Genomic DNA, 24966 nt, shown 5'->3' with positions numbered 1-24966 from the left:
CCCAACCTTTCTTACTCAAGTGCCCATTGCAAAACAAATAATACAGTACTCAAGACTGGACTGTAGTGACAAAAAAAATTCAAAAAGCTGGGAGAATATCTCATAAAAATATCTGGGAGACAACGCAGCCACACAATTACTATTGATTTATCGTGAGCCACTGGATTCCATACCTTGATTACTCCCCGCTTTTATCTCTATGTTTGTATGATATCTCCTCTTGCCTTAATTACACCACGGGGTTTAGTGATGAGAAATGTTGCAAAAAGCCTATATTGTCAAAAGTTAATTGTGTTCGTGTTGCTCTTTTGGGGGAGATAAGTGGTACATAGCTGTGCAGCACAACCATTGACTGGCAGGTTCCATTGGTTATTTCTAGGAGATGCTCATTATAATATCAGACCATGCTGTGAGATTTCTTTCATTTCCTTGATTTTAGTTGTATGAGAGGTAATGGGAACAAGGGATTGCAGTATTTTCTGAGATACACTTCCCTTTCTATCAGTTATAAATCTCTTAGTGAGAAGCTCATAGCATTGTACATTTATTTTGAGTTTTTATATGATATATGTGGCAACATATCACTGATGTATGTTGCAGGCACTGGTTTTATCACTCATCCTTCACCCTTTCTTCAGTTTGGATGCAAAATGCCACATGAATAGTTGCTTGAGGCAGGCTGTTTTCCTTTCATGTACGCAACTATGAAACATTTTCTTTCCTGTAGCTGGGGACAGTGGCCATGAGAAAGGCAAGGTAAGCAAGCTAAGGGCCAGCTTTGGCAGCAATACAACCTCTTATTTTAGATCAGCTGCTGTGTTCCCTATAAGGAGGAAAAGAAGACTGAGTTGGTGATGACAATGATAGGATATACAACTCTTTGAGTAACTTGCTGGCAGCTTCCACATGTATGGTCCAAAGGGGTGGGGGAGTCAAAATGTGCTTATAATACTGCAGTATTGTCTTTCATGTCTGGTGGCTTCCTCCCTTAGTTTGCACCAAAGGGAAGTGTTTTCCTGAAGCGTAAGTGCTTTGATCCTTCTCCAGGTGGTCTTATCCGACGAACTGAAACACATTCCTTATACTCAGTACTTCCTTTAAACTTTTCAGTTTTCACTGGAGGCTTTTGTTTGCTACAGTAAAGTTTGCCTTTCATCTGGCACGCATCCTGAACTTGACCCTGAGTTGCCCCACTCCTCTCCACAATCTGACAACAGATTACTTTTTATTTTCAGTGCATAAAAGACCTGTGTTTGCTGCTGCTCAAGCAGTCCCTGAAGTTGCCATCCCTGAAGCTGCTTGTGGAAAGCAGAGATCAAGATCTTCATTTCATGGCACTAGAGCAGATAACAGCTCTTTCAAAGGTATGAGGAGTTGAATTAACCATCCTTCCTCGTTTCAGGTGATAAATTAGCTCTTTTATCTTCATGTAGGAAGCCAGGCCTCTTGAGTCTGTTATCATTATTATGACTATTCTAAGCTTGTGTGTGTAATCTGCAAAGCCATAGGGCCAGGCCGTTCCTTTTCTATGCTCAAGGTGATTCAAAGTAGCAATCTTTTTTAAAAAAAATTATTAATTTGCATTATCTGTCTAAACAGTTATTTAGTAACATGACAAAAGACTTTTTATATTGGCACACTGCTTCACTTGATTGCTTTGCTTTATGCATTAGAGATTAGTACAATATGATCTAGAATCCATCCAGTCTGGGAAACATTTGCCACCATTTTGACTATAGCGATTCTCTGTGTATATGGTAGTAAAAATGTTTGATTAATTAAATTACTGGTGCCCAAAGTGACGGTACTGACCTTGCAAAAGGTCATTGTTTCTCTTTTGTGAAAAAGAAAAAAAAAAGAAATAAAAACATCTCAGGCTTAACTTGGTGATTTCTTACCAGATTTAAAGAATGGACTCTGCATTCGGCTCTTGCTGAATATTTGCCATGTTCAGGTTTTGAAGTTGAAAGTGTTGGCTTGGAATATTTAGCATTTTACCTCCAAGAATATATTTTTTGCTTCAAACCAGTTCCTCTCCACCCTCTGAACCCCACTTCTTTTTCCATAGTCACATTGTTGATTCTTAAAGCTTTTTATATTCTGATACCAAAATAAGTCAGAAATAGGCTGCAACACAGCAGCCTGTGACGGATTTAGGGGATCAAGTATGCTGTATTTCATTTAAAGGAAGCTGCATCTCCTTCTCTACACATGCTGTTGAGAAGTAGTGCCTTTAAATGTGGGGGAATGCAAGGCCTAAGGTAAAGGTAAAGGTTTTCCCTTGACATTAGGTCTAGTCATGTCTGACTCTGGGGGTTGGTGCTCATCTCCATTTCTAAGCCAAAGAGCCAGCGTTGTCCAGAGATGCCTCCAAGGTCATGACTGCATGGAGTGCCATTATCTTCCCGCCAGATCTACTCACATTTGCATGTTTTTGAACTGCTAGGTTGGCAGAAGCTAGAGCTAACAGTGGGAGTTCACCCTGCTCCCCGGATTCGAACTGCCGACTTTCAGTCAGCAATTTCAGCAGCTCAGAGGTTTGGCCCACCTACATACCCATTATAGGCTACTGTTTTAACATGCATGTCTCCAAGCAGAAATATCAGGAAAGGAGAGGAAACTAATACCCAGTTATTGTTGCATTCATTGTAAGAAACAGACATGGCTTTCCAAAACTGCAGTAGATAAAGAGTGTCTAGTAGCACAACTGAAAAAGTATTCCCCTTTCCCTTAATATTCCCACCAGGATAGTAGAAATTTGCATATATTTTAATTATTTGTATAACTTACAGCTCTACAAAATAACTTCTCTCTCTCTCTTGTTTTGTTTTTCTGCTTTATTTGTTTGTTTTGTTTGGTCTGCTTTTGTGTTTAAGTATTGTTCTTTTGCTTGCCGAACTCAATCCCCGTTTACATTAAGCCAGAGATTCATAACTAGCATCTGGAAAGCCAAATCAGAGCCTATTGATTTCCTTGACACAGAGCTAGCATAGCTCAGAACCATGGCTATGCAGGAGGAAATGCAGCCCTCGCTTGCTGATCCAATGTATTATTCAGCCATTCATTGTATGATGCTGACAGCTTTATGAATGTTTACATTCAAAAGAATGATGCTTGAAAGTGCTGATACCAGGAATTCAGCTGCATTTGTCTGCAATAAAAGAAACAGATTCTTTTTCTGGCATCTCCAAAATGGCAGCTCCCTTATATTGGTGTTTTGTAAACTTATGCAAACTACCAGTTCAGTCTTTCCTCACCATCAGAAACTGCTAGATGTTTTTTCCCAGTAATGAATATTGTGTATTAATAATTGAAATAGTGTTGCCTATTTAATTGGTTTGTCTGTTGCAGTAGGATATAATGTTAGCTTTCTCTCGAGGAAAAGGATGGAGAGTTGGTGGAGATAATGGTGGTTTCAATCAGGAGGCAACATGGAAGATTTACTGTGTTTTTGTGGCTTTCAAACAACATGTTTCACTGTACAACCAATAGTACTTTGCTAATCTCTGGGGACATCAGCCAAAGTTGCTGATTTCAAAACATCTATTTGCATTTTTGTTCTGCTCTTCCATTTTTTTAAAAGGGGATTTTAATCGAGAAACCAAACATAACAAGTGTTACATTAAAATAACAGGGGTTTGTCAAAATAACATCAATTTATTTATCTGTATCAATTAATATTTCAACATTTGCCACTTGGGATTAACTAACTTATACATATTTTATTACTTCTGCATAGATTGTATTCATCTGAGTATATGAGCTTTTGTTCATTAACTGACTGACAATAGTAGTTTCGTTGATACTCAGCTATGTATGTCGTCCCCTCATAAAACAATGGATCACAAAGATTGTTCATAGAACAAACATTACCAATAAAGGAGTGCAAGGTAAAATGCTTGGCTGCAATCAGTCACATCTTATTCGTGGCAATATATTTCATAAGAAACTTGAAACACATGAGTTGACTAGATCTTATCCCATGTTTGCTAGGCATGAGGATTTCTGTCAGATCGAAAGCCTTGTTGTATAGTTCATAATTCCCATATCATATAATCTGAGGTGACCCACCCCAAAACTATGGTATAACTCTTTTGATGTTTCTGAGTCAATCCTAGGCAGCAACAGAATTCCAAAACTCTGGTCTTAACATAGATGGATTGTTCTACCGATGGAAATTATTCTGTCCATACAAAAAGGCAGGAAGTGACTCCCCACTCAACACTCTCATGGAAATGCAGAACATAATCCAGAAGTCTAGAAAACAAACTGGAGCAGTTTTTTGGTGAATAGTGCAGACCATTGTAAGAAGGGAAGAAAATTGGTATATGTGTACTAGCATCACATTGAATTTAGATCTCTGTATATCACACATAGCAATTGCAGTGATGTGACTCCGATACTTAGGTGCCAACTTAACTAGCTGTAGGGTCATACCTTTCAACAAACTGACATTGCTAAACCTGTTCTCATTTCTTTATCCTTTTTAGAAGTGAATCCTGTTAGGTGCGTGCAACTGTTAGATGGTTGGCTCAACAGCAGAAGTACCTTATGTGCAGGGTCAGTAGACACAGGATAAATGAGGGATGCTGTGGAGGGAAGACTAGACCTTGCCTAACATTTTATCACATAATATCTCTTACAGCCATCACCAACTTTTATCCCTTCCATAAAATGCCATGTCTACACAAAGGCTATCAAATACTTTTATTTTTATTTATTTTAGGTTTTTTGGAAATTCAAGACTGCTTTCATCTCAAGCTAACATAAAAATCATTGCTGGGAACAGGGAACTTCACATATAGTTTATATTCATTGCTAGGATATTGTTTGACACGGTTTGTTTTCCCAATCACATTTATAACTATAAAGGAGTATATTTTGAAAATGAAAATTAGGTTAGTCCTGTGGATTTCTTGTACTGATCTTAAGTTAATAAGCTAAAATAACAATTACACAGTCTTCAAATATAATTCTTTATTGTTCTATATGAAAAATATTTCCTGAGCAAACTGCTTCATGCCATTTCTCTCTTTGAGGAAATAATGCTTGTGTCCCGTTTATCTCCCCCCCCACCACCACCCACACACACACACAAAAATAATGATTTGTTCATTAGTTTTCCTTTTTCTAGTCAGGGACAGATGTGTCTCTATGTGAGCCCTTTGAATTAAATTGATTAAAAATGTGAACATTGATTATAGTCCCAAATATTTCCCAATTTCTATGGTTTAGCTGTGCTGCAGTGGGTACTCCTTGGGGCTGAGTCATAGCAACTGCAATCATGGTATTTTTTTGTTTTTGCATTCGCAGTCTCTATATCTGACCATGTTTACACCATTGACAAGAGGCAACTGTTTCTCTAGGAATGGGCTCAGATAGTGCACTAGTATTAACTGTGCAAATTCCCTCTTAACCACAGCCAGGCTTAGATCTGAGCCTAGGAGTACATCCAAGTTGGGCATCTGAGATTTCTGAGAGAGTGTAACTCCACCCAGCACAGGCTGTTGGGTTGAGCTATTCTCTAATCTGCCTTCCAACTAACTGGGAACCCTTTTGTCTTGTCTGGATTAAGTTTTAGTTTGTTTGCCCTCATACCAATCCATTACTGACAGGAGACACTTTCTTAGGACACATACAGTTTCCTTGAAATTGGATGGAAAGGATATAGTGTTGTCTGTCATTTGTGTACTGATGACATTGAACTTTCAAACATTGAGTGACCTCTCCCAGCAGTTTCATGTAAATATGAAATAGAATGGGGGACTGAACTGATCCACAGGATAGTAGCCAAGACAGCCCTCCAGTACCATCTTTTGAATGCACCTACCTCGTTAGAAAGAAAGGAGCCACTGTAAAGCGGTGCCCTTGAGCCCCATCTCAGAGAAGCCATCTAGTAGGATATCATGGTCGCCAAGACTGAAACCAAGAGGTCCAGCAAAACCCTCAGGAACAAATTCTTCCTAATTTTTTCCCCTTTCTGCATCATCCACCAAGGTGATCAAAACTATCTCTCCATAGCTAAGTCTGGGGCCGGATTGAAATGCATCTAGAGAATCTGTTTCAGAAACCCCTGGAGCAAGGAGGCCACCACATGCTTCAATACTTTGCCTGAAAAGGGGATATTGAAGACTGTTCAATATTTCTCTAGCATAGTTGGTTCCAGGGAGGAATTTTTCAAAATGGCATCACCACAGTCTCTTTTATAAAGATAGAAACCTCTCTTGCTACAGTAAGGCATTCACCACTCCCCTAACCCACTTGTCCGGTTTCCCTTAGGCTACTCTTGGGAGCCAGGAAGGTCAGGGGCCCAGCATACACGTGGTGGTTCTCACCTCTCCAAGGAACTTGTTCACATTAATAGGTTGCACAAATTGAAATGTATTCAATAATACAGGATAAGCAGAAGCTGTATTAACTGCAGCATCCATGTCAGAGCAGATGTGAACACCTTTATCTGCAAAGTGCTATGCAAATTCTTAATAATGGACTGCTGAGTGGTTAACATACAACTCTTGTGGGTCAGAATATAAAAAGTCCCTGATTACTCACCAGCATTTTATGGATGCAATGATTGTAGTGAAGGATTTCTTCACTACCACCACCACCACTATGGCATAGGCTTTCTGATGAACTCTAGACCAAGTTCAGTTGCTCTGAGCTTTCTACCATTTTCACTTGAGTCTCTATCCACTGGTTTTGTCTCTGCCTGGTCCTTAGTGAACAAAGGTGCTCACTTGTCTCCACTACTTAGGAGGGAATGCTTCAGAGTGATCATGCACATCTCCCTTCCCTTTCCCTGTTTCAGAGATCAGTCAAGACTTTGGCAGGGTTACCTGCTAAGGCAACAGGAAAGTTCCCCAAAGCCACAAGGAATCCATCTTGAGCCATAAGACTCTTAGGGCAGACCATCTTAATCCCTACAGAGTCTCTGAGTTATGATCAGTCTAGACTTCACTTGACAGTGTTCTGTTAGATTTTGAAGTCCGACAGTGCAACGAGCCAAAGAGACTCCAATACAACACCTAGACCAACTCTCAACAGAAACATAGCTGAGTAGTGAGGTGGGTGGCACACCTACATGATCCCTATTTTTCCCAGCCGCCTACCATTAAAAATACATATCCAAACCAGGTGGACTGTGAGATGTGGAACCTGGGGAGAGAGATGAAATACCAATAAACTATTGCTACTGCACCTCCCCAACCTACTGCTGTACACAGAACTCAGGTTGACAGAAACTGGGAGAAATTACCCCTCTCCTCCATCCTTTCTCCCCACCTTCATCCAGGTAGAGTTCCATAATGCACACCAGGTTAGCATGCTCATCCAAGATCAGATCCTGGATCATTTTTTTCCCCATTTACTGCAGCCATAGCTTACTCATAGCTAATAGCACAGCCAGGCTGTGGCGCAGGCTGTTGAGCAACCAGCTGCAGCCAGCTGCAACAAATCACTCTGACCAAGAGGTCATCCGTTCGAGGCCAGCTCGGAGCCCTGCGTTTGTCTTGTCTTTGTTCTATGTTAAGGCATTGAATGTTTGCCTTATATGTGTAATGTGATCCGCCCTGAGTCCCCTTCGGGGCGAGAAGGGCGGAATATAAATACTGTAAATAAATAAATAAATAAATTCTCCATACTGTGAGAATGCAACTAATGCTAATCACTTATCCTTCACATTTCATTTTCGCATAACTGCTAATTTTCTCAGTAATTTGCCTAATATGCAAATTGGATGACTTTCTTAAACAGTAATTCTGTACAACAGGATAAGCTCTACTCATCTAAATGTGTTTTCCTTTGCATGCACCCATCTGACTTCTGGACTTGCTGTGGGTGAGAAAAAAAAGGTTAAGTCATACTTATTGAAGCTATAGCCTGGTTCAAATGTTAAAATTATGACTCAGTGCAGCACTTTAGCTTTGCATACTACCCCTCTCCATTCAACATTGAGGAATAAATCAGAACACTACCACTTTATATTGTAAAACTTAAGCCACTCTAAGCTATGACTTTGCACTATATCCAGGCAAGTCCCATGTGGACAAGGCACAATCAGGTGTTACACACAACACATGATCTGTTCAGTGGCTTAGAAGCAAGCACAATCTGTGGACAGAGAATACATTTTCTATCCAAATCTCCCATCCTTATTTGTGGGCTGTTCACCTGAACTGGCACTACAGCTAATGACATTATTAGGAGCATAGACTGCATACCTTTTATGTGCTAATGTGTAAAAATAATGTTAGGCAGCTGAGCTCTTAATGCAAGGACAGCCCTTTAACAATTGAACAATGAGTTTAAAAACGAATTTAAAGCAATCCTTTGCTTTCATTGTCTAACTGGATTATTCCTTCTTCCCACCTCATTATGCTAATAACCATTTGCTTTGATAAATCTATACAATCATATCTAAGATGAATATACCTTCCTTCTGGAAAACTTAAAACTTAAAATGTTTTAGCATAATTGCTTAAGACCTTTACCACACAGGTAAAAGAAGGTCTTGTGTTCATTAATGTTCCAATATAATTTCTCTATTAAGGTTTTAATATCTTGAGAGATGCACTAAAGATTTGAACTATCTTCAGCATTCCATTCAGCCTGATTTCTGTTGCTGCATTTCTTTGTTTCTTCTTAAAGGATTATTTTCCTTAGGAGGGGGTTGATGGAATAAGAGTCATGCCATTCAGTGCATTCACCACAGGAGACCGACCTGGCTCTGCCTGCTGGGCGCCTTTCAGGCTCCCCTGCCAACAGGTAGAAAGAAATATGGAGATGATTGCAGCCTCTCGCTCCCTCTCACGTGTACACTAAACAGCTGCAGTCTCTTGCTGTTTAACTCTTTTCTTTGTGGTTAATTTTTACCAGAGCTTGCAGTAGTCTCACTTGTAACCCCCCACCCCCCGGCCACCCCTACAACTGCCAGAATTCTGCAACTGGTGTGGAGACTTTTCAAGCTCTCATTTCACCCTAGGAATGGTAAAGGAGAGGAAAAGAAATGACACATGAATAAGGGAAGCGGGAGCAACTGCAATTCCATTGTCCCACACTATTGTCTATTTATTTAGGACTTGTATGTCGCACCCCAGCACTGGTTCACCTTGCTCCAACACACAAACTCCACCACAGCAGGCTTGAGTCTTTTTGGTTTATTGAAGATAGCAAAACTTATTAAAAAGCAGAAAAATAAGTAAAAACCAATTGCAAGTGCAATCCTTAAACACAGTTCAATGATTTCATAGAAATTAGTCCAAAATCCCCAAAATAGCACAGTAAATCCAAGGTAACATGAATACATGAGCTTCAAAAGTAATCCAAACACAGATTCTAGGCATGTGACGAGGCCTGAACAAGGCAAGAGTTGATTCTCCAAAAGCGAGGTTGCTCTGACTGGAATCTTTCCCAAATTACATCTCTTTTAACCCTCCTTGCAAGACATAAACACATTCCTGTGCACTCTTGTTTCTCCGCGTCTGCCTGCAATTCTAACACTGCGACAAAGGCCTGATCTCAACTTTAATCTGGAATCTCTGTCTAACAAGCATTCATCCCCCTCACTCCCATCTGAGCTCTGTTGACAATTTTCAGACTCCTGTAGAAGATCATCCTTATCTTTACTCGACTGAGAACTTTCCACATTCCCTTCTGTCTGTTTTCCCAAGCCATCCTCAGCTCCCGAATCCACCTGCCTTTCTGAGTCAACAACATTCCCTGGGACAAACTGAGACTCCACATTTCCTGGAACAAACTGCTGTTCCCCAAATTCCCTTTCATCATCATCAGACTGAACCGCAACACTAGACCACAAGCTTCTTTTAAAATTGAGATAATTGTACTTCCCCAAGGTATCCCAGTTGTTCTCCATGGCTGAGCAGGGATTTGAACCCTAGTTTCCCATTGTCCTAGTCCAGCATTCACTGCACCATACTGGTTCTGGTCCAGTTTGTATGTCATGATCAAAATAGACCACTGGAGTCCAGTGCCTCTGGATCAGTAAACCCATTTCCTATTGCTTTGTGTTTTTGCTTTCCACTTTGATCCAAATATAAAGTGCAGGGAGAGGAAAGAGCTGGAGGAGAGAACTAGTCTAGCATCACAGGAGCCCACCCCAGAACAATCAGACAAGCAAAGCTGGACAAGGAACTCTACGGCTTTTCCTTTTCTGTTGACAATTTTCAGACTCCTGTAGAAGATCATCCTTATCTTTACTCGACAGAGAACTTTCCACATTCCCTTCCGTCTGTTTCCCTTGCCAAGGGAGATTAGGGAAGCCCCCTCACTCATGTCTTTTAGGAAGCAGCTGAAGACCTGGATGTGGGACCAAGCTTTTGGCCCATCCTAAGATACGGTCGAATCCACCTACCTTTCTGAGTCAACAACATTCCCTGGGACAAACTGAGACTCCACATTTCCTGGAACAAACTGCTGCTCCCCAAATCCCCTTTCATCATCATCAGACTGAACCACAACACTAGACCACAAGCTTCTGGAGAGTCACAGTAGCCCACCCCAGAACAATCAGACAAGCAAAGCTGGACAAGGAACTCTACGGCTTTTCCTTTTCTCTGCATTTTGGCCATGAGCTTCTCCAGCTGTCTCTGTCTTCTAGTGAGGGCTTTGTGAATGATCAGGCAGTAGAACAGGGTGGTGACGCACACAATGTGTGCTAGTTGAATCCTGACTATTAAGTGTAGGAGCATTAATCCAGCGTGGGTCACTTTTCGCTTTATGCTTCTCATTAGAAATATGACTATAGCTTCATGATTTGTCTGGAATTTCTTAGTTGATTGGATTTCAATATATTTTCTTAAATTCGGAGGAGCAGGTACCTGCATGAAATAGTAGTTTGAACGTTGAACTAAGATTCTGTAGAACAGAATTCAAATCCCCACTCAGGCATGGAAACCCATGCCCAAATGGGGATTTGAGTCAGCTTCAGAGAAAGACAAAGGCAAGGCCCCTCTGAACAAAGAAAATCATGTGATAGGTTCACCTTCATACTGCCATAAGTCAGGAATGACTTGATGGCACACAACAAGAGCAAACACCTAATTAGCATTTCTGGAAAAAACTCATCTTGACATTCCATGCCTTACTTGCATATCTTTGCTTGAAGGAACATTGATGATGCAGACATGGAGGCAGAGGGCAAGGAGGAAGGCAATCACCATGTAGGAATTATGTATAGTGAAGGAAGGGGAATAGTGAGATATACTGCAGGTTTGGAAGTACAGTTTTATTTACACTATAGGGTTTTTTTTTAAGAAAAACGTTTGAAGTATTCTGTAACTTGGTTCAGATGTATAACAAGATTAAAATGGAAGACTCTAGAGTTCTTCATATGGCTTCTTCTATACTTCTTTCCAAGTAATCCAAGGAAGAGAAACTTCACTGAATCTTTACGCTTAGTTTTTGCCCTTGGGACCCTCAGAGGAACTGACTAGATTATCAAAAACACAAAAAGTAAAACAAAACAGAGCGTGTCCAAGAGTTCACTTCTGATTCGGGGGAAAAGGATTCTTTCTATGTAAAGCAGTAGGGAGTAAGGTGAATTACCATTCTGGGAAGCTTCTAGAGGAGACAGTACACATTTTTTCCTAAGAAAAAAGGGAGTGGATTGAGGCACCCTGGGAAGATTCACACTATCATAGAACCTGTTATAAACAAAACTATACCCTGTTCCCTGTATTTGTAATTACATTCAACAGTCATCAGCCATATTTAATATTACAAGGATTTAATTAGAATACTCAGAGTGTGATGAGAAACAACTATATTCATTTTAATTTGGGTTGATGATCAGACATAATTCCAAACATGGGTAGGCAGAAGATTTTATTACCTGTTTCCGTTGTACCAACACTGGTGTAATGGTAGAATTAGGTCTTAGCATGTAATTGTCCATTAGCACACATCAGAAGAAAATGACTCACTATACCCAAAAGCATTTTCAGGCATGATGCAAGCTATTATTAGATCCATCTCTCACTTTCTCCATCAACTTAAAACCCAACTTATTTGTAAAGCTTCTGACTTAACCCTTAGCCAGCTTCCCAAATAGCAATTATTCACTTTGCTGCATTAAAAACAAAGATGTTATTGAGGCCACCTATATTGTTTACAACATCATGATAAGTGTACCATGTTCAAGAACTGTTGATAGCTTATTAGCAAAGGCTTCCGGATATATTCCACACTTCAATATGAACTGTAATCTGCTATTTTACAGATTTTCTTTTAATTTCTCCTCAATTGTCTCTGTATAACCCAGACGGGGATGACGATTGTGTGACTCATGGAAACCTTTTGTGGGGTTCTTGGATTATCTCTATTCTTCCCATTTCTGGGGTAGGAGGAATTAATTTAAAAATAGAAAAATGAGCCTTCAGAGCCCTCCAGGGGAGTATATTTCTCCATTAATCACAATCTACATACAGTTTCCATTGCAATAATCATACATTGGCAGAGTCATCTACACAAATCTTTGATAGTCCTGAGACAGAAGCTACCAAAACATCATTCTGGGTTTGGGCAAATGATTTGGTGTAGCCTACAGCAATCCACATGGAACATGACATGTCACAACCCTGTGTCATGTTGCCCACTCTGGAACTATATGGTTTTCAGTGCTGCAACACATCCATTCTGAATTATTTCACCACCCTCCAGAATTGGTTGGAATCATCCTTGCTATCCATTACTCAAATATAGAAGTAGAGTTTAACAACTTCTCCTCCTTTCTTATCTCTTTTTGAAGCTATAAGCAAAGATAGAGTAGTAGGCGCTAGTCTCGTGTATTAGTATTGGATTGCTATCTGTTTCTGTTCGTTTCATTCATATGGCCTCGTTTTTGCTTTCGAGCACCACTTCTGAAAACGGCACCTTTCTGAATGAGCTTTTTTGTCCCATTGGTGGAAATGGGCGGGCGATCCTATACAAATGCTCCTCTTCCCCATAGTTTTAGGGCTGCTGCTGTTTCCCCCTTTAATTGGGAAACCTACTTTGCACTACTACTGCTGAGGTTTCTTCATTGGAAATCCTTGGCGCTGGGCTGGCAGGTTGCCAGGGCTTGCCTTCCATTGCATTTGCTGGTAGCCCTGCTCAGCAATCGTGTAGGCCCAGAAAGGCCCTGGTAGGCCCACACGCTTTGGACCTACATGTGGGGGCATGCCAGGATCTGCAGCCCAGAGTCAAGTAAGGAGCGCTCCTTACTTGGCCCTCAGCTGCAGGCCCTGGCAGGCCTGCGTGTTTTGGGCCTACATGCCACACACGCACTCTCTTTCCAAGGAGACTGCACATGTTGCATGTAGGCTCAAAGTGTGCAGGCCTGCCAAGGCCTTTTGGGGCCTGCAAGGTTGCCGAGCAATGCTGCCAGCAAACGCGATGGAGGGCAAACCCCAACAACCACCAAGCCTCCAGCCCCGTGCCAAGGATCTTCGATGAAGAGACCTCAGCGCAATCCCTCTTCTCTCTATAACTAAGATGCCAAAAAGGAGGCTTGGAGCCATTACCTGCTCCTGCCTGCTTTCATATCGAGTTTATTTTCATTCCGGGAGGGGCCTTCCCGTTCCATCTGAATGGATGGAACGAAACAGAAACACAAATTAAACTGATGATAAAGATACTGGCCCCATGACTAGTAAGCACAACACGTTAAAGCTGTTTCACTAAACTATATTGCACCCTGAGATCTCTTGCCAGTCATCCTAGGATGGCCACTTGAACTCCAGGCATTTACTTGTTACTTTTCCAGAGACAGCATTAATTCACAGATTGGGAGCCTGTCACAGTTCAAGAGAGGGTCAGCTTTACTTCCACAAGTGCTCAAAAGCACTTCCAGCTGACTGAGCGTGGCTTAGGCATTTCCCTCATCTATTAATAAATCAGCTCTACTTTTAAAACTATTTATATATACCATTACTACCTGCAGCCATAGGGCTGCATATGAGTTTGAACATTCTAGGTCCTGCCCAAGAAATAGAATCAGGGGCTGTCTACAATACAGACTGACTGACAGTCATAGCTTCATCCTGTTCAGTTGTGGTGATGAATTCTTTAGTAGAACTACAAATGCTTAGCACAGAATGATAATCAAACAACAAACTACAAGATTTATTTGGAGGGTATCAAATTTCCTTAATTATGCAGTGCAGATACACCTCTGGGTCTCTTTAAAATGCACTCTACTCCTTCACTTGTAGCCCATTAGGAATGGAGGAAGAAGAAGAAGAAGACAGTTGAGTAGAATAGCCCAGATTGGGGAGAGAAGGAGTGGATTTGCCTGGTTATTGAATGGTGTCTTCAGCTCTGCCAAACTTCTGGAATACAGTCCATGACTAAAAGAAATGGCTGTCACTCCGCCAGCTGTGTATATACATTGTGATACAACAAACCATTGTTCTAAACCGAGTCATTTTCAGTGTTGAGTCACTGCTGGTGAAGCCTCTTTATGTACTATAGTAGGCATGGGCATTTTGGCTACTTTTTCATGAATTATTCATCTTGCTGTAGCAGTCATCAGAGTATAGACTGCTGCCACGTGCTGAGAAGTGGCAATATATTATCTCCCCTCCCACCCCGAATGACATCAATATACTAGGTGAACAGTCATTCATCTTATTAACCACAGTCATATAATTAGCACTGAAGGTTCTCTACAGTACTTACAGTGTGGGTTGGCTTTTATGTATATTCTTAATGGCCTATTTATTAGTTTTTATCTGGAGGTTGAATGTGTGGAGTGTTTTGTGCTTTTAAAACAGCATGTCATTCCACCAGAGTGCCTTGTGAAATGAGCTGGCACCTGTGTAAGATATAGAGAATATACATTTCAACGCATGTCCAGTTTACCATACTAGTAAAATCTAGTTAAATCCTAGCAACAGGCTGCAAATCGCATATCACGGAAACATGCTGTAGTTATATTCAAAGCAAGTGAATTCACTTTGGCCTTTCTGGCTAATCTGGAGGGGGCAATAAATTGTGCATTGCAGCCTAATGAACAGAAACTTATGGGTTTGAACTTCATTGCCTCCTGGGAGAATAAGATTCCTAGTATTAATATGGGTTCGATGACTGGTAAATGTGCATAAACATTCAAAACTATGAATATTCATGCTGAGCATGTGCACAAATGTTTAATGTGAAGGTTTTGAACACATATTTGTCAGTATCTTGATTAATAAAGAGTCTGTAATATAGGTTGTGCTTGCCTAAACAATATTTATACTGTTAGATCTATGGATGTAATTCTTAGCTAGTTTCATTATCAAAGGTAGCCATGATTTATTTTAATAATTTTCTTCCTGCTATGAGAAAGCCTCTGAAAAACTACATAAGTATTGATGGCCATTTGCAGTTCAAAACATATTAAAGGTAAAGGTTTCCCCTGACGTTAAGTCTAGTCGTGGGGGTTGGTGCTCATCTCCATTTCTAAGATGAAGAGCCGGCATTGTCCATAGACACCTCCAAGGTCATGTGGCTGGCATGACTGCATGGAGTGCCGTTACCTTTCCACCAGAGCGGTACCTATTAATCTACTCACATTTGCATGTTTTTGAACTGCTAGATTAGCAGAAGCTGGAGCTAACAGTGGGCGCTCACTCCGCTCCCCAGATTCGAACCTGCGACCTCAGTCTGCAAGTTCAACAGCCCAGTGCTTCAACACACTGCACCACTGGAGGCTCCTTATATGCAAAAAATTCATGTGGTATTTTTATGCAGAAAATAATATATTTACACACAAATGTGATTAAAATGTTGTTTCATTTACCTAAAATGCTGTAGTTGGGTATTTCTTCTGTGCAAAATCTACACTTTATTTATACAGCAAGCAGCATGTTCTGCATAGAAAAATAATTTTCTGGGTATTTTCTATGCAGAAAATGCTATTTGCTACACAAAACTACCATATGTGAACCATATGTGAACCAAGCTGCAAAGATTCTCATTGATCTAGAATTCCCTTCATCATGGTTTCCCAACACTCAAGAAACATGTTTTTGACTTTTTACAAAAATTGAAATATTCTTCTCATCTGAAGCTTCATCCAGTAAGTGGAAGAGCTGTGTTCATTCACAGAAGGGACTAAAGGCAAGTAAAGAGTGCTGCTGAAGGAAAGAGGTCGTGGTGGTGAATTTTATCAAATTCCCCAACCAAAAACAGTTACCAAAAACATCTCTCACATCCAGAGGTTCCTTCAGGGTAGATTTCCAAAAAACATATTGTGGAACTAATATAACTTCCTCATATCTTCTGTGAGTAAAGTTCAACTCATGGGAACTGTGGCACTGATTTGTAGCCTCTACATAAATTTCATGCAGCCTTCAATAAAAAAAGTTCAAGCCACCTAACTGACTTATATCACCAAATGAACCTGGGCAAATTAACTAAGCAGCACATTGTTCTTATTCCAGTGGTGTTGTCACTAAACTAAATATGTTTTTAAGATGTTTTTAAATTGTTAGATTTTAGCTTGCTCTTGTAAGCCACCCCGAGCCCTAGGGGAGTGGCGACATATAAGTTTGAATAATAAATAAATAAATAAATAAATAAATAAATAAAAATATGCAGAATTGACATACCGCATTTTCTGAGAAGACATGACCCATTTTAATCTGCACCATATTTTCAGTTAACTCAAGGGCCCTAAATGGGAAAAGTTACTGCAACCTATCCCTTACATGTTTTAGTTTTTAATAAATAGTGGGGCAAACATTGTATGGTTCTGCCCCCTCAGCCAGTTCAACCAAAATGAATGCATAGCATCAGATTGAAACATATGTCTAATGTGAGTACTTATGTATATGGATCACTATGTATTTAACTGAAAATGAAGTAAGAGGTTGTTATACCTTTATCAGAAAACACTATTGAATAGGTTGCAATGTGATTTGTACAATGCTTCCTATTTTTTTTTTCATGTCAGGAGCGACTTGAGAAACTGCAAGTCGCTTCTGGTGTGAGATAATTGGCTGTCTGCAAGGATGTTGCCCAGGGGACACCTTGATCTTTTGATGTTTTTACCATCCTTGTGGGAGGCTTCTCTCATGTCCCCGTGTGGAGCTGTAGCTGATAGAGGGAGCCCATCCGCACTCTCCCCGGGTTGGATTCGAACCTGGCAGCCTTCAGGTCAGCAACCCAACCTTCAAGTCACAAGGCTTTAACCCACTACTCCACCAGGAGCTCCTATTATTTTTATTAAGAACAGAGTATCAGTCTATACCAAAATTAAAACTGTGCTGGACATTGTTGATGATGATAGCTGTTTGCATGTTTTTATCTCTATGTATTATTTAAATATATACTTATTCTTATAATACAGCCATATAAAATATTCATAGCATTACATTATTCACCTCTGTAGGTTGATGACTCCAACTGTGACTCTGAACTCCTTTCCTTGCTTCTGGATGAGAAATTGACAGTGAAGTGTATATCCACCGTTTATTATCCACACCTGGTTAACCATTTGCTGGTCAAGCAAGAGGAGGGACGTTGGAACATTGAAGAAATAGCCAAACAGTTGCAAGAATCTGGCTTCACGGCAGAGGCGGGTTCACTCCTGATGGCTTGTAAAGGCACCCATCCTGCACTCCAAACCTTTAGTGCTGCTCTCCATGCTGTTAAGCACTGGATTTAAATGGCAGATGATTTGAAGTTATCCTGGAAGCCTGAACTATATTATCCATATGCATCAGCCTAATCACAGTCGCTTAATGCTGCCTAATATCCCAACAATAAGCAAACTAAAATATTTTCTTGTATTACCTCCCCATCATATTTGTAGCTCTTGCCAGAAGGAAACATTCAGTGTAACCCATGAATGATGTTCTGATAAAAAAATATTTTGCAGATCGTGTCATAATGAATGAACAATTATGATATTCTATACCTTCAGCTCCAATGCAGAAAGAAGAGGTTCTGAAGGCCTATAATATCACTTCAAATGGAAATGTCTAAGAGTGCATTTAAAGATGTGTAATAGTTTCAAAGTCAGATTATTTGGAAGTTACTTTGTCAGTTTAATTACTATGCTTCAATTAATTAAAGTCTTTCCATGAAACCAACTGAAGTTTTTGCTTTTTGGCTGCTCCTCAGCTCCCATGATTGCTCTGTACTTGTGCTTACAAAGCATATAATTGAACTATTCTAGCTTTCTTTGGAGAAAAATATATTCCTTGATTTTCTGTGGGAGTTATAACGGGTCTATTTTTGTTGATAGGTGGAAAGGAAAACACCCCTTCTACCTATCTATTCATATTATCCGCATACAAAACCCAGTACTGATACTGTTAAGCTTTTAAGGTGAAACTAGTTGAATGCTGAGAGAAAGTGAGGCCATGGAATTTGTACTGTTGTGTAGCCACTTGGAAATACAAAGGACTTGCAAATAGCCTATGGGTATTGCAGCTGAGTTGTTACTAAAAGTGGCATTGAGAGGTGGTGGTTTCTTTTTATTGATGTACTTTTAATTGTGTATTTCATCTGTTGAAAATATGTACTTAACATTTCTTATTATTTAATTTTAATGTTACACATCATAAGTACTACTCCCTGTAATCAGTGGCAAATATTCAAGGAGTGGGACATGGGTGAAATATACACAGCAACTTGGATGGAATGAAAAGGGCCACAGCCATTATTAATCATAGCTGTAGAAATCTTGGCTTACATGGAATTAGATCCAGGCATTGGCTGGGGACAGATGATCACTGGAAGCCTGGCCCATATGCTGAGACCAACCTGGACTAGGATGCCTGGTGGGCAAAGTTTGCTATGTGGAACTGCTGCTATCTGGAGGTGAGGTTAGTCCTCTACCACAAAGTGTCCCCCAGCTGGATGTGATAAGCACACGGACTCCATCTGCTTCAAATTGGATCTGATCCGGATGTTGTGACAATAGAAAATGTTTCATAGCTGTACAATAAGAAGCCATCATTAAAGAAGAGAGTGTAAGAAGAAGCCTGAAGCAAGACTGAGGCTGGAATGAGAAGAACTGTGGAAATGTATCTTCAGGCAGATCTGAATAAAAACCACTATTTGTTGTGCTTTCCATCCTCTAAAGCAGGAGTGGGGAACGTCCAACCCATAGGCCATATGAGATCCATGAAGACATTTGATCTGACTCCATAGCATTCGCAGTTGCCTCTCACTCACACTGTCTCTTGCTCCTTCTCTGGGCAGAACAAGCCATGAACAGCCCCAGGGAGCAGTTAGCCTAACTGCTTCTCTCTTTCCATTGCCCGCCACTAGCTCCTCTAGGGATGTGGCTGGAGGGAAGTGCCCCTAATCTGCCCAGAAGAAGACCTGTGGCCTGAACAGACTACTCACCCGACCAACCAGATATCCTCTCACTTGTCTACACCCCCCCCCCGTGTCTGGTGACTATGCTTCCCCTTCACCACCTGTGTCAGTTGCAATACAACCTAGAAGTGCTGGGGCTTCCAAAGCTGTGATCACTGGCCAGGTCCACCCAGGTGCCTTCTCCTCATGTGCAGCTCCCCCCTCCCCCGACCCCTTGTCTTCTCCAACAGCAGAGGGCCCCCTTTCCCTATGCCCAGGACCATCCCCTCCCTCTAATTTTGCATGACCAGCAAATGATGCTATAAATCTCCAAAGGCCCTTGGCATAAAAAACTTTCCCCGCCCCTGTGCTAAAGCCCATGATAACAACATAGGATCATGGGAAGAAGTCACTGATGTAGCAAAAAAAGGCACTGAGAATCTGCTTCCTCCTTGCTGTTATGAATTACCAAATGTAAGTCGGACCATTTCTTGTTAGCAGAATGATTAGGTATACGTTTGAAAATAAATACATTTGGAGTTGGTCTAAATAGGAAATCATTTGTGTGAGTGGCTCCCATGCTTTTAAGAAACAATTCCCCACAAGCAATTTCTATCTGGAAAAAAGGAATGACTGCGAAGAACCACTAACATCATCAGGAGCATTGTTCAGCTTGCTATTATGTCATGCATTTGTTCCCATGCACATGTCGTATGGCAAAGTGCTTGCGTGCACTCTTAAGTAATTTTACTACTCTAACCACAAAACTGAGGCTGATCATCAAGGTTGGCTGTTCTGAAATATGATCATTCCTGGACCAAGTCTAACATTTGTTCCCAGAAGTCAAGACTGCTAAACACAATTTCCTCAAAAGAAGTATTTTTTTCTGTACTGTCTCCCAAGACCATAGGTTCCCTAGACAATGAACAAATAAAAATAAATTAATACAAAACAAGGATTAAAATATTTTAATAATACATTAAACTATTGTTTAAAAACTTCTAAAAACAGTTTTAAAACTGTGAGCATGATGTTTAAAAAGCTGTCATGAAAGCTTTCCCAGGCACTTAATTCTCTGCAGGATCTTATAAGCTAAAGGTTTTTTAAAAGGAACAATTAATCAGAGTAGCTCCAAAGATAGGGAGAAAATCAGGATGAGAACATGCTGATTTTGAAGCAAAAACAATTATTTCTTTATTAAGATAGAAAAAGGTAAAACAGTCTGCTCAGTACAAACTATTTCTCAAAGGATGCAGACAGGTGCTAAAAACCTTACTCCCTACCAAGCTAAGGAGCCTATGGAAGTGTAGCTAAGTTTAAGGGGCTACAGACTAAGGCCCCTTCCACACAGCTGAATAAAATCCCACATTTTCTGCTTTGAACTAGAATATATGGCAATGTGGACTCAGGTAACCCAGTTCAAAGCAGATATTGTTTTCTGCCTTGATATTCTGAGTTATATGGATTTGTGGAAGGGCCCTAAGACACACGTTGATATTCTCACCTTCTGGTGCAAAGAAAAGTCCAAATAAATCTGGACAGGCAAAGAGCAGCAATGCTATTAACTAAAAAGGTGTGGAAGCAGGTTCAGGACCATGTAAATGGGACCATGTGAAGAAGATACTTTTCTCTGAAAATCCTTTGCTTCCAGAGATTCTGCTGCTTTTCTCTGTGGGGACCCTTCTGACTCCGCCTTGCTGAAGAATCTGCTGGTCTTCCTGAGAGATCTGTTTATATTTGCTCTGTGGAAATCCTTCTGCCCCTTTGCCTACATTTAATCTGTCCCTAATTTATGGACTGTCATCTGGAGTGAAAGAGACACTTCTCTGCAAGGCAAAACACAACCCTAATGCTATTCTCTGGAGAGCTCAAAATAAAGACCTTGTGTGCTTAAAATGACGAGGTCAAAGCTTTTGCCTCATGTGCAAAAAGGGTTTGTGTGCAAAGGGGAGGTGTGAACATGACCTCTGGACACTGCTAATGACTCTTAGCTGGTCTGGGGAGATGAAAGCAATGGAGTTGGACACATAGGAATAATCCCAGTATCTCAAAGCATTTCAGTCACGACGTAGCACTTTTAATAATAGAAGTAAAGGGTAGATGACAGCTGTCTAATTCTGAATTGCTGCATTTGAATTTCATCGTTATTCTTGCAGCTGGAAAAAAGAATGACTTTCTAAACCTCCTACTATTTTATATGATAATAAATGCCTACACCTACTGAAGGGGTGGGGAACTGCCAGAGGCTGGGGACCACATTGGTACTTTGGGGGCTGTTTCATCCCTGCCATGCCCTCTATAATTTCTAAATGTTCCCCTATGCTTCCTAAGAGGTATAAAGTCAATTCCACCATGTCTCCACACTTAAAGTTAGAAGAGTCCCTTTTGTAAACAGAAAGTGAACTAGAAGAACTAGTTCACTTTTCATTTACAGGATGGCTCCCCAAATGTCATGAAATGGGTGTAAAAAAGATTCACATTTCATTGTTTAAAATAGTATGAATACTGAAGGCACATGGATATAAGAACAACCTTGGAAGAGCATGTGCATATCCTCAATTGGCTTTTTAAACATTAAAAAGGTTCTTTTATTCCACTTACATTGAGACAGAGTATTAGGTACTTTGCAAAGAAAGAAGGTAGACACACATATTCTAACTACATTGGTTACATAAATAAAGGGTTACACAAACAAAGTGTATACATTCACATATACTCTAACATTCATTCATCATGTATACATTACCATCTCTTCTTCCTTCTCTTGGAAATCCCAGGAAATCATCTTTGGAGAAAGAGAGGGGTGTACAGAACCTGTGCTCCTGCAGTCTGTCACACTTTTGGAAAATAAAAAGGTCTCTTATAATTTTTGCTATTGTTGTTCCAAATTGTTGTAAATGACTGATAGGTTGTTTTACAGCTAAACCATGCTGACACCATCAGTTCTGGACAGATGTTAGTATTCTTTCTTAAGTCAGGTGGTTGTTTGACTTCCTTAACTTAAAAGAGTCATCACCTTTGACTGTGTAAACATGTTGTTTTCAATCACAGAATTAATCATTGTCTCTGGTCATGTCAGCAGTTTAGTAGTTTTCCCATCAGCAGCCTTTTGCAGTTTTCCAGGCTTCAGTATTCTTAGAATGGTATCTTCAGGCTTGGCCAGACTCCAGTCATACACCTTTCATACAATTTCATTCAATCCACACATCATCATATTTATCACACAATCCTGCCGTTCTGTGTACATATGGTAACGAACAACAGCACTCTCTTTTGCATGTTTTCCACATGCATAATCAAGGACTGGCCTTCAAGTGCAGCATAGATATATTTTATTCTTTATTGATTGAATTTTATCCCTCCTTTCTCCCATAGATGGGACTTAAAGTGGCAAACAAATAGTTAAAAAATAGCAATTACATAATACAAGAACACAACATCATCCCCCCAACCCAGTCAAGTAAACAATAAACCAACACATTACCTAGAGACATTATAAAAGCCATATAAAGTAAGCATAATAAATAACAACGTTTATCAATTATCATTAAAATCCCCGGGCCTCAGGCCACTGAAGTTGCCCTGAAAATATTTATACTAAAAATCAAAAAGCTCTGAATCTTTAGCTGTGTGGACCTTGCCGGACCAAGATGGTCTTCAGTGATGAGCCTTGGTAGTGATCACTAGCTGCCTATTTATAGCTTATTATGAGTTGTTGGAGAAGGCCTATTTCCATAGAAAGGTTTTAACCTGGGAGCGAAAGGCCAGTAATGAGAGAGCCGAACACACCTCTTTGGGGAGGGAATTCCAGAGCTGCAGAGCCACCGTCGAAAAGGCACTCTCTCTCATTCCCACCAACCATACTTGTGAAGGTCGTGGGAACGAGAGAAGGGCCTCTCCTGATGATCTCGGGGCTCATGTGGGCTGATAGGAGGAGCTGCAGTTCTTCAAGTAGGCTGGGCCCAAACATTTTAGGGCTTTATAGGCTAAAGCCAGCACCTCGAATTGCACCCGGAAACAAACTATATATATCTTATAGGAAAGAAGTGCATTGATCACAGTAGTTAAACACGAATGGTAATCTGCAGTACTGTATTTAGCCAGTGTTAAAGCCCACATAGTGTAGTGGTTTGAGCATTTGACTATGGCGCTAGAAATCAGGGCTTGACCCCCTGAACCATGGAAACCCACTGGGTGACCTTTTGCAGGTCACACTCTCTCAGTCCCCTCCGAACAAATATTGCAAATAAAACATCGTGATAGGTGCATTTTTCAGTGGCCATATGTAGAAATGACTTGAAGGCACACAATAACTATTCAAATGCTCAGTGAATACTGGATCTAAATCTTAGATAATAGGGGTACATCTACACTGTAGAATGAATGCAATTGGACATTATTTTAACTGGCATGCTTCAATGATGTAGGATCATGGAAAATGTATTGGAGTACATAATCTTTGACTTTCTCTTTCAAAAGGTGCTAGTGCCCTACCAAATTCCCAGAATTCCATAGTTTAGTGGCATGACAGTTAATGTAGTGTTCACCTGCATCAATTATACAGTGTAGATGCATCCTTGGAATGTGTTTGCTCAGAGGTCTTGACAGGACTCCCTCTCTTGGAATGCAGCAAAAAAAAATCCACCAATAATGTATAGTCTTTGCTTTTTGTTACATGGCAACTCATCTGGAGGGAAAACATGCTCATGGGCTATGTAAAAGAAATATGGGGCAATTGTACATAAGTTTTTCTTAACACATGGGCTAAATAGCACTTAGCCAGAACATAACAGTGATAGCACAACTACCTTTGTTATATTCAGTCTTAGATTTCATTACCAAGATTGACAGAAAATATTACATAACAGATTATGAGCAAGTTCTGTAATCATTCAATTGGGTGGCATTATGTACAACTGAATACATGGAGAACCTCCCTTGAGAAAGGCAAGTGCTTTCCCCATTGGTTCTGTGGATCAAAACAGCAGACTCATTCGAACAGACTTCATGGTCAGTACTAACTGTCTGCGTTCTGCCAATCTGCTTTGATAAGAAATTACAAATGGCTGAAAAATTCATGATATTCAGCACAGAAAGCATTTGTGAATAAAAAATCACAAAGGCCATCCAGACCCAGGGCTGCAAAGTTCTTAATGGTATTTATTGACACAGTCATAGTACTCAAGTATATGTCCCTTGCAGTTCAAGATTCCTAGATAACTTAGAGATTTCAACTAGATCTTAAGTCTGAGTGTGACTACATGATATTTAGCTATGTTTAGGATGCTGAAATGTTGTTGTTGATGATGATGACTGCAGCTTCTTTCATCCATCAAGCTCCTAAACTTTTAACAGTTAGGTGACATTTACATTTAGTCTTAAGATACATGGGCTTCAAATATAGGAATTATTCAGAACATTTAGGTAAGTCAAAGTTATTGAAGCTTAACAGCTTCCACAATTGGAAGAACCTAGGGTTTACCATTCCAATCTCAAAGGTCACAAAGACAGCCCCTAAATTTATCACAAATGTGTAAACAGCATGAAATCACAAATATACAGTTTTCTACCTAGCTAAATAGTTAAATTATATTCTGCATGGTTCAGGTGTTTTTCTATTAGCATAAATGCCATTTCTTGCTCTTCTCCAGGAAACCATCTGATTCCAAATGTAGC

General features: G+C 40.2%; 1 protein-coding gene across 4 annotated transcripts in view; it reads left to right on the top strand.

The window, feature by feature from the left end:
- The window catches only part of nbas (NBAS subunit of NRZ tethering complex), a 294693-nt gene that overhangs the window by 254782 nt on the left and 14945 nt on the right, over positions 1-24966 (top strand). For 2 of the 4 annotated variants that reach the window (XM_062983865.1, XM_062983860.1), the window contains 2 exons: positions 1236-1364; positions 17372-18074. In XM_062983865.1, the coding sequence (XP_062839935.1) occupies positions 1236-1364; positions 17372-17647 (405 nt within the window). In that variant the 3' untranslated portion in view covers positions 17648-18074. Of the gene's footprint in view, positions 1-1235; positions 1365-17371; positions 18075-24966 lie in introns of those variants that run through there. The other 2 variants (XM_062983871.1, XM_062983869.1) reach the window with 1 other exon arrangement.

The sequence above is a fragment of the Anolis carolinensis genome, chromosome 1 (genome assembly GCF_035594765.1).
Source record: "Anolis carolinensis isolate JA03-04 chromosome 1, rAnoCar3.1.pri, whole genome shotgun sequence".
Classification (NCBI taxonomy): Eukaryota; Metazoa; Chordata; class Lepidosauria; order Squamata; family Dactyloidae; genus Anolis; species Anolis carolinensis.
This window is presented reverse-complemented; position numbering and strand designations above follow the sequence as displayed.